General features: G+C 45.6%; 1 protein-coding gene across 1 annotated transcript in view; it reads right to left on the bottom strand.

Moving 5' to 3' along the window:
- Positions 1–18,123, bottom strand: part of ATRIP (ATR interacting protein) — an 88,550-nt gene that overhangs the window by 9,168 nt on the left and 61,259 nt on the right. The window contains exons 9-11 of the mRNA XM_077276463.1: positions 16,735–17,379; positions 15,874–16,016; positions 6,277–6,368 (exon numbers count right to left, since the gene is read on the bottom strand). Of these exons, the coding sequence (XP_077132578.1) occupies positions 6,277–6,368; positions 15,874–16,016; positions 16,735–17,379 (880 nt within the window). The remainder of the gene's footprint in view (positions 1–6,276; positions 6,369–15,873; positions 16,017–16,734; positions 17,380–18,123) is intronic.

Here is an 18,123-nt window from a genome sequence, read left to right as displayed (position 1 = left end):
GCACATGCCGGGGCTCGGAAGGGAAGTAGTGACGTTTTGGAATGCAGACTTTGATGGAATGCTCTGCGGGCATCATGTTACGTTTGCAGAGCCCCTGATGTGCCTAAACAGTAGAAACCCCCCACAAGTGACACCATTTTGGAAACTAGACCCCCCCAAGGAACTTCTCTAGATGTGTGGTGAGCACTTTGAACCCCCAAGTGCTTCACAGAAGTTTATAACGCAGAGCGGTGAAAATAAAAAATAATTTTTCTTTCCTCAAAAATTATGTTTTAGCAAGCAATTTTTTATTTTCACAAGGGTAACAGGAGAAATTGGACCCCAATAGTTGTTGCCCAGTTTGTCCTGAGTATGCTGGTACCCCATATGCGGGGGTAAACCACTGTTTGGGCGCACGTCAGGGCTTGGAAGGGAGGGAGCACCATTTGACTTTTTGAACGCAAGATTGGCTGGAATCAATGGTGGTGCCATGTTGCGTTTGGAGACCTCTGATGTGCCTAAACAGTGGAAACCCCTCAATTCTAACTCCAACACTAACCCCAACACACTCCTAACCACAACCCTAATCCCAACCCTAACCCTAACCACAACTTTAACCTCAGCACACCCCTAACCATAACCCTAACGACAAGCCTATTCTTAACCCTATTTCCAACCCTAGCCCTAATTCCAACCCTAAGGCTATGTGCCCACGTTGCGGATTCGTGTGAGATTTTTCCGCACCATTTTTGAAAAATCCGCAGGTAAAAGGCACTGCATTTTACCTGCGGATTTCCAGTGTTTTTTATGCGGATTTCACCTGCGGATTCCTATTGAGGAACAGGTGTAAAACGCTGCGGAATCCGCACAAAGAATTAACATGCTGCGGAAAATAGAACGCAGCATTTCCGCGCGGTATTTTCCGCACCATGGGCACAGCGGATGGTACTGTAAACCTGATGGAACACTGCTACGAATCCGCAGTAGCCAATCCGCTGCGGATCCGCAGCCAAATCCGCACCGTGTGCACATACCCTAATTCTAACGCTAACCCTAGTTCTAACCCTACCCCTAGTTCTAACCCTAGTGGGAGAAAAAAAAATATTTTCTTTATTTTATTATTGTCCCTACGTATGGGGGTGATAAGGGGGGGGGGGGTCATTTACTATTTTTTTTATTTTGATCACTGTGATAAAACCTATCACAGTGATCAAAATGTAGCTGGAACAAATCTGCCGGCCGGCAGATTCGGCGCCCGCCGTTTTGGAAGATGGCGGCGCCCGTGGAGAAGACGGACGAACACCGGGATGCTCGGCAAGTATGAGGAGAGGGGGGGGGGGGGGGGGTGTGATCGAAGCGGGGGGGGGGGGGGGGGGGTGGGTGGGATCGGAGCACGGGGGAGTGGACAGGAGGGCCTGGGAGCGGACAGGACGACGGAGGGGAGCGGAGCACAGGATGGAGGACTGGGGAGGAGATCGGTGGCGGTGGGGGGGTGCAGACAAGTGTTTCTGGCCATGGCCGATGATATTGCAGCATCGGACATGGCTGGATTATAATATTTCACCAGTTTTCATAGTGAAATATTACAAATCGCTCTGATTGGCTGTTGAAAGTGAGACAGCCAATCAGAGCGATTGTAGCCCGGGGGAAGGGGGGGGGATGGGGGCTGAAGCACCACTCCCCCTGTCCCTGCAGATCGGGTGAAATTGGAGTTAACCCTTTCACCCGATCTGCAGGGACGCGATCATTCTGTGACAGCACATAGGCGTCACAGGTCGGATTGGCACCGACTTTCATGACGCCTACGTGGCGTCACAGGTCGGGAAGGGGTTAAGTAGCGGCACCCTGACCGCCCGGCGGCTGACACCATGCACGCTACTGAAGAGTGAGCAATGAATACTCACTGTCCTCCAAGCAAATAGTTATGGCGTGGGGAGCGGCGAGTATTCGAGCAGCTGTGCTCTGCTTCTGAGCATTGCATGACGTCCGTGCCATCACTAACTGTCTCCCTCTTTTGGACAGCCTTTGGAACTGGTCATATAATGGCTGTAAATGTAAGTGCATGTGATACTGCACCATGGTGGTATTATAGAAGAGGCTGAATTTATTATTTATTATGTTTTGCCTATATAGCGCCATCTTATTCCGCAGTGCTATTATCGCTGTCCCCATTGGGGCTCACAATCTACATTCTTTATCACTATGTCTTTGAAATGTGGGAGGAAACCGGAGAACCTGGAAGAAACCCACGCAAACATGGGGAGAACATACAAACTTCTTGCATATGTCCTTGGTAGGATTAGAACCCTGTACCCCAGGGCTGCAAGGCGAACCACTGAGCCACCGTGCTGCCCTGAATAAGGTGTTTTGTGCCCCTCCTTCCATTCCCATCTTATGGATAGGATCAGACACTGCCCACTCGTTTTGCCATAGGACAGAGCTTTAACTGATGGATGCATTGAGTTGAACATCTGCATCTTTAAAACCCCATTTAGTAGCTATATTCATAATATAGCCAATCTATGCGGCGTGTAGAGGAAAGAGCAGTAACCTATTAGTTCTGAAACTGATATCCTGTGTAAGTGATCGGCTCCCCTCGGACCAGCAGGGTTATCTGATGAAGTGCTCCGTTAAATCTATAAGCCAGTCTTCAGCGTACCACGCCTTTTGAAGGAGAACAGGTCACAGTCGAAAGGGGCACAGCATTTATCCAAGATCCAAAGCTCGAACACATCACTAAGGCTACTTTCACACACAGCATATTTGCTGCGTATTTTTACGCGCGCGTATTTTGCTGCTGCTTTACCTGCGTTTTTTTACGCAGGCAAAAAACGCAGCTGCTTTCACACACAGCGTTTTTTGCTGCGTTTTTTGCAGCTGCGTTTTTTTCAGCATTGTGTACTGAAAATAAAGTTTGTTTGAAAAAAAAAAAAAAGGGGAAAAAAAAAAAGTAATTGAGGTCATTTCCTGTCTTTATGACTCAGAATACAATACACACTGGAGTTAACATCATGTCGATTCTGCCAGCTGCAATGGCCTTGAGCCAAAGACGCCTCAGCAAGCGGAACAGACATCAGCTGGGGTTTACTAACCCCACTGTCACTAACCCCAGGTTACTAGGGCAGGCGTCAGTCAGACGCCCCCCCTCGTAACCCTGTACGGTAAGGATATGTTCACACGATCCTGATTTCAATCCTTTTTTTTCAGGACAAAAACCGCAGCTCTTGGCAGAAAACGCAGGTGCGTTTTTGGTGCGTTTTTGATGCGGTTTTTAGTGCGGTTTTTTATGCAGTTTTCTCTGCAGATTGTCTGTGTTTGACACAAATAAAGCTTTAACTGCAGTGGGGGAAAAAAAAAAGAAATGATGTCATTTCCTTGTCCAACCCTTTTCTTCTTCCATCCTCCATTTTGGGACTAAACACCAAAATGAGTGGACGTGTTTTGAATGACAGCGCTCCGCAGAGTGCTGAGCGTAGGCCAGATCACAGCCCGCGGATCCAGCTCTATCCAGCTATTTAAGTCTACGTTCACATTTGCGGTCTGCGCCGCAGCGTCGGGCGCCGCATGCGTCATGCGCCCCTATATTTAACATGGGGGCGCATGGACATGCGTCGCACTTGCGTTTTGCGCCGGCCGCATGCGTCACTGCAGCGCACGCATCCGGCCGCAGAGGACGCAGCAAGTTGCATTTTTGCTGCGTCCAAAATCAATCAAAAAAAGGACGCATGCGGCGCACAACGCAAATGTGAACATAGCCTAAGTGCCACGTATTTAAGTGCCACGTATTTAAGTGCCACGTATTTCAGTGCCACGTGCCACGTATTTAAGTGCCACGTGCCACGTATTTAAGTGCCACATGCCACGTATTTAAGTGCCACGTATCACGTATTTCAGTGCCACGTATTTCAGTGCCACGTATCAAAGTGCCACGTGCCACGTATCAAAGTGCCACGTGCCACGTATCAAAGTGCCACGTGCCACATATTTCAGTGCCACGTATCAAAGTGCCACGTGCCACGTATCAAAGTGCCACATGCCACGTATTTAAGTGACACGTGCCACGTATCAAAGTGCCACGTATCAAAGTGCCACGTGCCACGTATTTAAGTGACACGTGCCACGTATCAAAGTGCCACGTATCAAAGTGCCACGTGCCACGTATCAAAGTGCCACGTGCCACGTATCAAAGTGCCACGTGCCACGTATTTAAGTGACACGTGCCACGTATCAAAGTGCCACGTATCAAAGTGCCACGTGCCACGTATTTAAGTGACACGTGCCACGTATCAAAGTGCCACGTGCCACGTATCAAAGTGCCACGTGCCACGTATTTAAGTGACACGTGCCACGTATCAAAGTGCCACGTATCAAAGTGCCACGTGCCACGTATTTAAGTGACACGTGCCACGTATCAAAGTGCCACGTATCAAAGTGCCACGTGCCACGTATCAAAGTGCCACGTGCCACGTATCAAAGTGCCACGTGCCACGTATCAAAGTGCCACGTGCCACGTATCAAAGTGCCACGTATCAAAGTGCCACGTGCCACGTATCAAAGTGCCACGTGCCACGTATCAAAGTGCCACGTGCCACGTATTTAAGTGACACGTGCCACGTATCAAAGTGCCACGTATCAAAGTGCCACGTATCAAAGTGCCACGTGCCACGTATTTAAGTGACACGTGCCACGTATCAAAGTGCCACGTATCAAAGTGCCACGTGCCACGTATTTAAGTGACACGTGCCACGTATCAAAGTGCCACGTGCCACATATTTCAGTGCCACATATTTCAGTGCCACGTGCCACGTATCAAAGTGCCACGTATCAAAGTGACTGAGCGCCGGCCCTAAAGTGAAAGTGAAAGCAGAGCGGTGACGTCACCGCTGTGCTGTTAGGGCCGGAGCTCAGTCAGTGTCAGGAAGCAGACGCTGGGGGACGCGCAGGTGAGCATGTACTGTTTGTTTTTTTTACTTTTACGCTGGTAACCAGGGTAAACATCGGGTTACTAAGCGCGGCCCTGCGCTTAGCAACCCGATGTTTACCCTGGTTACCCGGGGGCCTCGGCATCCTTGGTCGCTGGAGAGCGGTCTGTGTGACAGCTCTCCAGCGATCAAACAGCGACGCTGCAGCGATCGGCATCGTTGTCGCTATCGCTGCAGCGTCGCTACACACACACACACACACACACACACACACACACACACACACACACACACACACACACACACACACACACACACACCATGCTGCTTCACTGGGGGGCGGGGGCTTCCCTCTTCCTGTCCGACGTCACGTCCGGTCCTGGGTGTCAACCCCTCCGTACAAAGACGCCGACACCCAGGACAAAGGCGCTGTGTGTGCACGGTAATATGGGGCCCTAGGGGGATACGCAGACACGCCGCTGCGTAAAGAATTGACATGTCAATTCTTTTTACGCCGGCGTGTTTGCAGACAAAAGCGCCGCGTTTTTTTGCGGTGTGTCTGAACGGCAAAGTGAATTTCTCATTCACTTTGCCGGCAGACGAAAATGACATTGCGCATTTTTGAAAAGCGCCCGCAAAATAGCGCTCAAAAATGCGCTATGTCTGAAAGTAGCCTAAGACTTTTCAGATGTTTACAATGTGGGTTGTCCTTTAAAAACATTGCATTTTTTCTTAGAGATCTCGTTAAGCATTTCCATTAGATCATTATGACACCCCCAAGAGTTTTTCAAATCTCTCTCAAAAACTCAATTGAATGTTCAGTTCCATGACTGAGCGGCAACAATAGAAGGGATCAATCTGTCACCCATGTACAGAGCTACTGAGAATATGCATGCACAGGTAACTGGGCACACAGTAGGGGGACGCCCCGAGAGGGAATAAGAGGACAAGCATATAGCAGTATGTAGACGTAATGCACCACTGTTTCAAATTAAATAGTGTTTTGTGATTACTACATTTAACTATGGGATAGCTTACAAATACTAATCTTATCCTACTGGTCCCCCCAAAAAAGGGAAGGGGACCTGGTTGTCATTCCTACATGGAGAGGAGGGGCGACTGATGCTTCTACTGAGGAGGAAGGAGGGAAATCTAACAGTGTCAAAACCAAGTAAGGATTTGTCCGGACCTTACACACAGTCAGTTTTGATCTATTTGACACTTTGCAGAAAAACTGAGCATTGTAAGATATTTTAGCCATAAAGTCATAACGGAATTAAAAAAACAAAACAAAACAAAAAAAAAAACACTTTTTTTTTAAATAAATGAACATGAAATGTAACATTTACACTGAAGTTACATAAAGTATATGTACCTCATGCTCTAATAGAAGCCAATGCTTGTCAGACGCCTGTTTATCTGGTCTGGAGATGACGTACGTACACAAGGCAAGCAAGAGACAATTTTCTATATTGAAATAATATAAAACAACAAGTTACATTGGCAGGAATAAATCCTGAAAAACCTGCAAGAATCAAGAAAACATGTTTTGACATCCAAAACGTCAGAAGATGAAATCACACTTTTCAAAATTGTGCTTGTGACATGCATTTCTTTTAACCACTTACAGACCTTGTGTCAGGGGTTTACCACGACAGTGAGGAGCCAGAAGACCGCGCTGTCTGATATCTCCTACTCCTGCACTGATTAGAAGCACTTCACCTTCGCATTAAAAAGTGCAGGTTTCTTCTAGCAGTGCAGGTTTCTTCTAGCAGTGCAGGAGTTAATCTGATCAGTTGAGAGCTCCTGGAAGCTTACTGATGCTGTCAGCTGTTCAGTGTTGGCCACTCCCCACTCCTATAAATACTGGCCTCTGGCAAGCAGGCATTGCCAGAGTTAGCTGCATGGTTCAGGAGATGGAGGAGTTTTGTTGTTTGAGGAGGCGTTTGTTAGATCTAAAAACTGTTGCTTGGTTTTGGTTGTATGTAAATCCTCTTTTTCAGAGACGTGTTGTCGGATATCCCAGGACGAGGTGCTCCTTCCCTGTCCCTAGCGCTAGGGGGCAACCTAGTTTTCCCTGCTCCCCGGATTACTTCTAATGGTGAAGATGTCAGGGTCACATACCTTGCTGAGCTCCCCAAGTCTGTTCTCTCCCCCAAGTAGTAGGAGAATACAGACAGCATAGTCTTCTGGCTCCTCTGTCGCGGTAAACCCGTGAAACCATGGAGGGCTTGTTTTTTTGGTGGACAAGTTGTACTTTTAAATGATTACATTGATTTTACCATATAATGTGCTGGAAAAATATTCCAAGTGCGGTAAAATTGTAAAAAAAAACCCAAAAAACAATTCAGACATTGTGTAGTAAAAATGACATGGTATTAGGCTATGTTCACACGTTCAGGATTTCCATCCTTTTTTTTTCCTGACTGAATCTGCAGGTCTCTGCAGAAAACGCAGGTGCGTTTTTTGGTGCGTTTTTGGTGCGTTTTTGGTGCGTTTTTTAGTGCGGTTTTTTGTGCGTTTTTTTATGCAGTTTTCTCTGCAAATTGTCTGTGTTTGACACAAATAAAGCTTTAACTGCAGTGGGGGAAAAAAAAAAAAGAAATGATGTCATTTCCTTGTCCAACCCTTTTCTTCTTCCATCCTCCATTTTGGGACTAAACACCAAAATGAGTGGACGTGTTTTGAATGACAGCGCTCCGCGTTTTGCGCCGCATGCGTCACTGCAGCGCACGCATCCGGGCGCAGAGGACGCAGCAAGTTGCATTTTTGCTGCGTCCAAAATCAATCCAAAAAAGGACGCATGCGGCGCAAAACGCAGCGTTGTGCATGCGTTTTGCTGCGTTTTACTTTGCGTTGTGTGTTGGGGCGCCGACGCTGCGGCGCACAACGCAAATGTGAACATAGCCTAAGTGCCACGTGCCACGTATTTCAGTGCCACGTGCCACGTATTTAAGTGCCACATATTTCAGTGCCACGTGCCACGTATTTCAGTGCCACGTGCCACGTATTTAAGTGCCACGTGCCACGTATTTAAGTGCCACGTGCCACATATTTCAGTGCCACGTGCCACGTATTTCAGTGCCACGTATTTAAGTGCCACGTATTTCAGTGCCACGTGCCACGTATTTAAGTGCCACGTGCCACGTATTTAAGTGCCACGTATCTCAGTGCCACGTGCCACGTATTTAAGTGCCACGTGCCACGTATTTAAGTGCCACGTGCCACATATTTCAGTGCCACGTGCCACGTATTTCAGTGCCACGTGCCACGTATTTAAGTGCCACATGCCACGTATTTAAGTGCCACGTGCCACGTATCTCAGTGCCACGTGCCACGTATTTAAGTGCCACGTGCCACGTATTTAAGTGCCACGTGCCACGTATTTAAGTGCCACGTGCCACGTATTTCAGTGCCACGTGCCACGTATTTAAGTGACACGTATCATGTATTTAAGTGACACGTATCACGTATAAGTGACACGTGTCACGTATTTAAGTGCCACGTATTTAAGTGCCACGTATCCCACGAAGATTTTCCATGGAGAACAGACACATCCAGAGATATGTCTGCTCTCCACGGCTGCAGCAACACACTGACAGGAGCCATAGTTCCTGTCGGTGTGTCACTGCGCATGCGCGAGCGAGTTTACCGGCGGTCATTGACCCCGGCACTCTCGCTTAACGGCAGTGCTGCGTGGGAAAGTTCAACGCAGCTGTACTGCTGTTAACCGAGACGCCGGAGTCATTGAGCTCCGGGACAGTACGCGATACACTGCTAGGAGCTTCGCTCCTGGCAGTGTATCGCCGGAGAGCAGCCGATCGGCGTGGGACACTCGTTTTATGGATTCTGCGGACAGGGAGTATGAATTTGCTTTATTATTTTGCGATTTTTTCCTGGAGGATCGAGGGCTTCGCCTACAAGTGTGCTGTTGGTGAGTATATACTCTATGTTATGTGTTGTATGTACTGTACTGTGTGTCATGTATGTGTATTGTGTGTAGGTGTTTGGTGTAACTTTACCATTGTGCTAAGTCGCCGGACACAGGGACAACTCTCCCATCCTAATACCGGATGGGAGTAGTAGTCCATACGGCGACTTAGCACAATGGAGGCACTAGCGTCGCATGGGGACACACACGCACGCACACACACACACACACACACACACACACACACACACACACACACACACACACACACACACAGACACACAGACACACACCAAATCAATCAAACGGCCGACACGATCCCCATGCGCCGGTATGCCTCCATGTCTCTCCGCCCACGCACTTCCGGCCCCGCACTTCCGCCGGCTTCCCCGCACTTCCGGCTGCAGCGGTTCTGCACAACAAACCGCAGTAAAACCCGCAGATATATTTTTGATCTGCGGGTTTTACTGCGATTTTGACCTCACAATGGAGGTCTATGGGTGCAGAACCGCTGCGGTTCAGGACGAAGAATTGACATGCTCCTTCTTTTTTCCGGGAGCTATTCCGCACGGCTTTTTTTTTTAAATTTCCGGACCATGTGCACAGTGTGTCCTGTTTTCCATAGGGTACAGTGTACTGTACCCTGCATGGAAAACAGCTGCGGAACCGCAGCGGCAAAACCGCCGCGGTTCCGCGGTAAAAAACGCACTGTGTGAACATGGCCTAACTGTCCAGATCAGAACAATTCCAGACATTTTTTAAAAAAAGGGGGGGGTGGGCACAAGTTTGATTTTATTATTTTAGTAGTGAAAAAAATTTTTAGATGCCATTTTTACAAAACCTGTAAAGTCCACTACAGACTTGCACCATACATGTATAGCAGATGTTGGTAGTGACTTAAATACCACAGCAACAAAGTAGAGACAACTTAGTGCTATTGTCCATAAAAGACAATGGTGCTCTGCTCACTCAATAACTAGAGCCCCAAACCTCCTCAGGCATTAACGTCAACACGAAAACTGTGTGGCAGGAGCATCACGGCAGGGCTGTGGAGTCGGAGTCGTGGAGTCGGTAGAAATGTACCGACTCCAGCTTTAAAAAAATGTATTAATATTTCATAATTGAACTTTCATATGAATTTTATAAATGTTACTCAAATATATATGTTCTATCAAACTATGAACAATAGTGATAAGCAGTTCTGCTGGAGATAGATACATTTCTTACTTTTTCTGTGTCACTGTTCTCCACTGCCCTTATCTAATCTTATACTTGGTTAACCTCATGGTGCTCCAACCCCCCTACTTAACCCTTTCACGACATGCGCCGTACATGTACTGCGCATGCTGTGAATCCCCCTTTGATGTGGGCTCCGGCGCTGAGCCCACATCAAAGTCGCGACATGTCAGCTGTTTTGTACAGCTGACATGTGCGCGCAATAGCGGCGGGTGAAATTGCTATTCACCCGCCGCTGTTAACCTGTTAAATGCCGCTGTCAAACGCAGACAGCGGCATTTAACTAAAGCTTCCGGCCGGGCGGCCGGAAATGACGTCATCGCCGACCCCTGTCACATGATCGGGGGTCGGCGATGTGTCAGGACAGTAACCATAGAGGTCCTTGAGACCTCTATGGTTACTGATGCCGGTCTGCTGTGAGCGCCCCCCTGTGGTCGGCGCTCACAGCACACCTGCATTTCAGCTACATAGCAGCGATCTGATGATTGCTGCTATGTAGCTGAGCCGATCGAGTTGTGCCAGCTTCTAGCCTCCCATGGAGGCTATTGAAGCATGGCACAGGTAAAAAAAAAATGTTTTTAAAAATATGAAAAAAATGTAAAAAACATAAAAGTTTAAATCACCCCCCTTTCGCCCCATCCTAAATAAAACAATAAAAAAAAGTCAAACCTGCACGTATTTGGTATCGCCACGTTCAGAATCACCCGATCAATCAATAAAAAAATAGCATTAACCTGATCGCTAAACAGCGTAGCGAGAAAAAAAAAATCAAAACGCCAGAATTACGTTTTTTTGGTCGCCGCGACATTGCATTAAAATGTAATAAAGGGCGATCAAAAGAACGTATCTGCACAAAAGTGATATTAAAAATGTCAGCTCGGCACGCAAAAAATAAGCCCTCACCTGACCACAGATCACGAAAAATGTAGACGCTTCGGGTATCGGAAAATGGCACTTTTTTTTTTAAGCAAAGTTTTGAATTTTTTTTAGCAAAGTTTTGAATTTTTTTTCACCACTTGGATAAAAAATAACCTAGACATATTAGGTGTCTATGAACTCGTAATGACCTAGAGAATCACAATGGCAGGTCAGTTTTAGCATTTAGTGAACCTAGCAAAAAAGCCAAACAAAAAACAAGTGTGGGATTGCACTTTTTTTGCAATTTCACCGCACTTGGAATTTTTTTCCCATTTTCTAGTAAAAGACATGGTAAAACCAATGGTGTCATTCAAAAGTACAACTCGTCCCGCAAAAAATAAGCCCTCACATGGCCATATTGACGGAAAAATAAAAAAAGTTATGGCTCTGGGAAGGAGGGGAGTGAAAAACGAAAACGCAAAAACGAAAAAGGACCGCGACTTGAAGGGGTTAATGTATGAAACTGAAAGTGAAAATGTGTTGCAAATTCTTAGTAGTAAAGCTCCTCCTCTAGACTAGATGTTTACTAGGTGTGCGTCTTCCAAGCATCTCACAGCTGCTATTCAGAAGAGGAAGACTGTAAGAAGTATTATCCTTTCAACAAACTTTGCATCAGTTAACTGTGAGTACATGAGGAATAACAGTATTACTGACCACTATATCAGTTGTTCGACCTGGCAATAATTTTGTACAATTGTTTTTAGGAAAAACAATTGTCATTTGGATTGTGAATGCAGAATTAAAAACCTGAGAATGTCAAAGAAGCGTCACATTAAATCAGCTGTATTTGAACAATTCACCATCACTCAAGATAGAAAACATTATGTCTGTCAGTGTATGACAAATGATCCAGACGAAAACAAATGCTGTGAAGCCAAGATCAGTGCATATTCAGGCAAAGATAAAAATGCTCCTACCAGAGCTTCTAATCTAAAGAGACATTTACAGCGCTTGCATCCAGAAGTACTGAAAGCAGTGGATGAGAAAGACTGCATCCAAACCAATGAACCAGTGCCCAGCTCTTCCAGCCAAACAAAGGAGCAGAGAACTTTGCAGCCATCAGTTGCAAGATATTTTGTCAGTGACAAAGTTACTGTGACAATGACAGTAGATACATTTAAAAACAGATCATAGAGCTTGTTGTAAAGGATAGTGTGCCTATTTCATTATTTTCACGACCAGCTTTTATGTGTCTGAATGGGGAAATGGCCCGCAAGCTTGGTGTTTCTCTGGAGAGAGAGTATTAGAAAATTAGTAATCGAAGAAGCTTTTAAACAAAAGGAAGAACTTAAAATAACTCTCAAGGGACGCTTTCTGTTTCTTAAAATGGATGCCTGCACACATCACAGAGTGAACTATTTTGCCATCAATGTCCGATTTGTTTGTGACAAAAATGAAATAGTTACCAAGACATTGGCAGTAAAAGACACCAAAGCTCATCACACCAGTGAGTTTCTCCAGGTCTTGGTGGAAAAGGTTCTGCAAGACTATGAACTTAAAAAAAAGCAAGTTCTTTCTGTAACTGACAATGCTTCAAATATGATAAGTACTATTAAGCTAATGAATGAGAGTAATGATGGTGACCAGCAGCTCGAAGAACATTCTGGGTCCACAGACACAGAAATGTTTGAAATAGAGGAACACAGTATTGTAACTGAGGAGCAAACTCAAGTTGCTTCAGATGAACAGCAGCATGATAGTTTAGATGATCTTGTTGAAACTGTGTCAATACGTTCTTTCGTTCATCACATGCGCTGTGTTGTGCATACGCTACAGCTGGCTATAAGAAACAGTCTGCAAGAAGGACATGCTGCTGCACTGATTGGCAAGGTGAGAAAATTGGCTACTGTTGCCAGAACCCCTAAAGTTGACTCAATTTTGAAGAGACGTGCTGGAAAAGGGGCAATTATTGATCAAGCCACACGATGGTGCAGTACTTAATGATTCAGCGCTTGGTTGAACTGAAAACCTTTCTTGTAGACATGGCTAACACTCAACTGACGCTAAATGAAAGTCAGTGGAATCAGGTGACTGAGCTGGAAAAATTGCTAGAGCACCCATTTACAGTGACAAAAAAATTACAAGCAGAGGACTTAACTCCAGGTATTTTCTTAAAGGAGTGGAAGAACCTGATGTTTCGCCTGTCCCAAAGAGGAGGGTTAATTGCAAGTGGCATTGCTACATCAATGAAACGGAGAGAGGAGCTACTATTACAAAATAACATTCTTTTGGCAGCTGTTTATGTAGACCCAATGCATCGGATTCTTCTAGATCAACACCTAACTAAAGGAAAAGAAGCTCTGTTTGAAATAGCAGTAAGGATGAAAGGGTTGCAGAACAGTCAGGAGGAACAAGAATTTGGTCGTCCTGCCACATCTTCACCCTCATCAACTGATGAAGAATTTAATTTTGAAAAATATTTGGATCACAAGGACCGTGCAAAGCGTTCCCGCATACAAGAAGAGTCATCCCCATTAAAGAACACAGCCAGTACATTTCAGCAGAATTTTTCATGTGCACTAAAAGAAATTGAGAAATTTGACCGTTCATCAAAAATAACAGTGCAACAAGCGATTCCTCTGTATCCTGACATTGTCAGAGATGTTGCCAGAGTGGTTAGGCTAGGGTCACATTGCGGTAGGGCAATCCATTTAGCGCTAAGCGCTAGCGGATTGCGCTAACGCAATGTCTTTTTCGGGGTCGCGTTAAACGTCCCCGCTAGCGCAGATCCCCGAACTGCGAGAGCGGGGAACGGACCTCGGGCGCGCTACAAGCAGCGTCCGAGGCGCGCTACAAAAGACCGGCACATCGCTAGCGCGTGCCGAAAATGACACGGGCTAGCAAGGCGCTTTAACATTGCGGGCAATGGGAGCACTAACGGACGCGTTGCACGACGTTAATTTCCTCGTGCAACGCTGTCCGTTAGCGCTCAGCCATAAACGCAATGTGACCCTAGCCTTACTGCTTTGCCACCAACCCAAGTTAGTGTAGAGAGGTTGTTCTCTGCTCTCAAAATAATTAGATCAGATTTGAGGGCATCCATGAAGGAGGATCTGAGGACAAATTTATAGATTTCTTCTTATTCACTGCATAACAGTGTTTATTGCATATTTACTTACAAGAGTTTAGAAAAGTTTTTAAAAGTTATTTGCTATATTCTAATAAATATAGTTTTTGCTTTAAGTGGTCTGATTACTTATATGATGGTGAGAAACTGAATAAGCACGATGTTAATATTTTACAACAGTAAATTTATTGTTACGAATTGGCCATTTATGAAGGAGTCGGAGTCGGAACCTGATAAAATCCAGGAGTCGGAGTCGCAACTGTGGCTTACCGACTCCACAGCCCTGCATCACGGCATGAGTTTCCATGGCTAAGCAGCTGCATGCAAGTCTTATATCACAAAGCACAATGCCAAGTGTCAGAAAAAGTGGTGTAAAGTTGCCACCACTAGACTCTAGTGCAGTGAAAACATGTTCTGTCAAGTGATTAACCAGCTTCTCAATCTGGCATTTTGAAGAGGGTTTGGTAAATGCCAGGATAATGCTATGGGGCCGTTTCCAGGGGGCAGCCTAGGCTGCTTAGTTCCAGTGAAGGAAGATCATAATCCTTCAGAACAAGACATTGTGGACAACTATATGCTTCCAACTTTGTGGGAACAGTTAGGAGAATGCTCTTTGCTATGCAACTACAAAGACATGGTTGTGGGAGTTTGGTGTGGATGAACTTGACTGGCAGCACAGATCCCTCATCTCAACCCAATCAAATACCTCTGGGATGAATTAGAATGGATAGTGGAAGCCAGTCCCTCTCACCCACCATCAGTGTCTGACCTCACATATGCTCATCTGAATGAAGGGTGCAATAATTCCAACATACCCTCGAAAACCTTGTAGAAAGTCTTCCACTGTAGAGTGGAACCTGTTATAGCCACGAAGGGGCCGACTCCTTATAAATGCCTATAGATTTAGAACTTGATATCATAAAAGCTGCTCCTGTAAGTGTAGATCTTTGACAGCAAAAGTTATAGAGGAAAGGCTGTCAATCAATAAGTAGTACTGCCCACTAGCCAAATAAGAAAAGGGATTTAAATAGTGATGAGCGAACGTGCTCAGATAATGCGTTATCCGAGCAGGTTCGTGTGCTAATAGAGTATCTTTGGGGTGCTCGAATACCATGTCCGATTTGACGCAACTGCACGTCACGAGGCTGTCGACAGCCACAACACATGCAGGCATTGCCTAACAAACAGACAATACCTGCATGTGTTGCAGCTGTCGAACAACTTTTTTTTAATTTTTATTTTAACAAGTGCGAGGAGCTTAGAAGAAAAGAAGAGACCGTATGAAGTCTCACAAATTTACACCAGAAACTGGTGTAAATTATAGTAAAAACTTGTACCAGCCCTGGGGAATACAGCAAGACATATGCCTAGTTGACCAAGAAGTTCCAGTGTGTCTCTTACTAAATTAGGCACATCTTACTCTAGTATGCTTTTTAATTAGGGCCAGTGCAAAAATAAGTCTCAAAGATTCAAAAAGTGTCATGAGCCACTGATCTCAGTCATTGTCTCTAGCAGTAATGTGTGCTGTCGACGTGACAATCAAATAAAAACAAATTGGACTGGAGTAATGGTGGAGAACCAGCGCTGGACCCTGGGAGGGCGAGTATTATGAGAGGGTTTTTTTATTTTACATAGTAAAAATGGAAAACAAATGTAATAAATCACACTTTCCCGTCAAATTGCTTATCTCTTGCTGCCTGCTGATCAGACACCATTTTAAAAGTGCTAGGATCTGTAATGCAAATGTATTACTTGATTTGAAGTTACATTTATGTGTTGCATGGTGTTTTTCTTTTCCAAAGCATAAAAGGATCACTAACCTGATCCCGAACACAAGAGACCAGCTAGCCTCTCATCATCTGCAAGAAGCGCCAACAACCGGACAGTCTTGAGAACCAGAGAGAGAGAAGAATCTGGAGATAAACATTGAAGGAGCACAGCAGAGCTGAGCAATCCCTGAAACCTAAGGGCAAATGGTTAGAGCATAATCAGCACAGGAAAAAGTATTAAATTAACTAACAGTATTTTAATAATCATTTTAGATCCGAAAGTGTCTTTAAGGCGGTATTCCAAGTTAGGGCATTTATGACGTATATTGCTCATCCTGCGCAGGCGCTGTCATTACCAGAGTTCAACTCATCGGAAGGGTAGATGCATGCACTGCAAGATCCCGATTAGGTTGCAAGAATTGGTCCATTGATCTTGTAACATCATTAGAAGATTACTGCGCATGCAACGCTCTTCTGATGAAACGAATCTAGGTAATGACAACGCCTGCGCAGAGGAGACAGGTCATTGAGAGAACAGTGACCAAAGCCCTGAGGCTGGTAGTGGTCTGGGAAAAAGTAGAGAGCACAGCAGAGCTGAATGTGCAGTGAAAGCCCCATTGCACTTGCGGGTAAGACTTTTAGGATGGATCTTTACAAAAATGCCCCAACACAAATGCTACCGGCAAGGCTGAGATGGTTTAGTGAGTCCTGCATTGAGTAGGGGGTTGGCCATGAAGACCCTGGAGATCCCTTCCAACTCTAACATTCTACAATTCTAAGGGTTGAGGAGGCTGAATATACTGCTGAGAAACCCGCTCATCTTCCACTCTCTAATTCCAAAAAATGTGGGATTTAATTTTAAATATTAAAAAAATATATTAATAATATTAATAATAATAATGGATAGATTACCTGGTCAACTGCTCTTTAGAAGAATTTTCTGCCAATTTCACCAGTACGCGGAGTGCCTGCTCTCGGATAATTTCTCTCTTATAGGTAACAACAGTAGAGGACAGGAGCAGCACTATCATGTTAAATAAAGGATGCAGCATCCGTTCATTTACCGGATCTCCATTTGTTACAGTACGAGGCTCTTGCTTGGCTTCTGATGGGGTCATTCCTGCTGCACTTTTCTGCAGCAAAGTCTGTACAACGTCCAGGCTAGAAAACACCAGATGATACAAGATCTCAAGTGAGGCCAGCGCAGGTTCTGTATACCTTGAAATGGTGTCCTCTGCATTGGCCGTCGTGTGGCTGTCAGTGGCCGAGATGGATTGACTATTGGGTGAACCGATGTCTGATTTCTCCAGATACTGCAGGGCCTGGTAGTACGCAGTAATGTGATACTCCATGAGAGGCAGTATATGCAGAGCACCTGTAAGCCGACACATTTTGCCGAGATGTCCTTTTCCAATTTGGCACGGTGAATCTTTTTTTTCTGTTCCTTCATCACCCAAGGCAATTGAATTGAGTCCAGATATTGCCAGTTTCTGACAGTCTTTGAGGGCTGCAGATTGTGATGGAGCAGTAACGCTGGGACTTAATGTGCCTGCAGTGCTTAGTAACACAGGATTACAGTTATGACACCGTCAAGAACAAACACAATGATATACAGAGGTGTCCTGCCTTTACCCTTCCTTAACGGGGTTGTCCCAAAATCATTTATCACCCATGCATACGATAAAAAGAACATAAATGATGGATGGGGACAAGTATTGTAGTCCCCTGTGTGAAACAGTACTGTGCATGAATGACCTCCACTATTCATGGTGTATGGGGGTGATGGTTAAACATGTGCACTACTGCTCCCCACTGTCCATACATTGATCACGTGTCCTGCGATTAAGGCCTCTTTCACACTTCAGTCTTTTGGCGTCAGTCTGAAACCGCCATTTTCCTCAAATAGCGGATCCGCCATTTTTTTTTGGCGGATCCGCTATTTTCCCATAGACATGCATTAGCGACGGATTGTGGCGGATGGTCGTCCGTTCCATCCGCTATGCGATGGATCCGTCGAAATTTGGCGGACGTTGTCTAGACATTGACGGACATTATAACGTTTTTTGTCTGCGCCGAAATGGCAGTTCGCGACGGATCCGTTGCGTCCGCCATTCCATAGAATGGCCGCCTATGGGCGACGGATCCGTCGCCCCAATCCGCTTTTTCAATTGCGCATGCTCCAAAAAGTAGATACTTTTCCCAGACAACCCCCAAGTAACGGATCTGTCAAAAAAACGGGTCCGTTAGAACCGTTTTCTCAACAATTGTGACGGATTCGTCGATCCGTCACTATGTCGGAGC

This window comes from Ranitomeya variabilis, chromosome 8 (genome assembly GCF_051348905.1).
Source record: "Ranitomeya variabilis isolate aRanVar5 chromosome 8, aRanVar5.hap1, whole genome shotgun sequence".
NCBI lineage: Eukaryota > Metazoa > Chordata > Amphibia > Anura > Dendrobatidae > Ranitomeya > Ranitomeya variabilis.
Note: the sequence above shows the minus strand (reverse complement) of the source record. Positions and strands in the feature narration are given on the sequence as shown.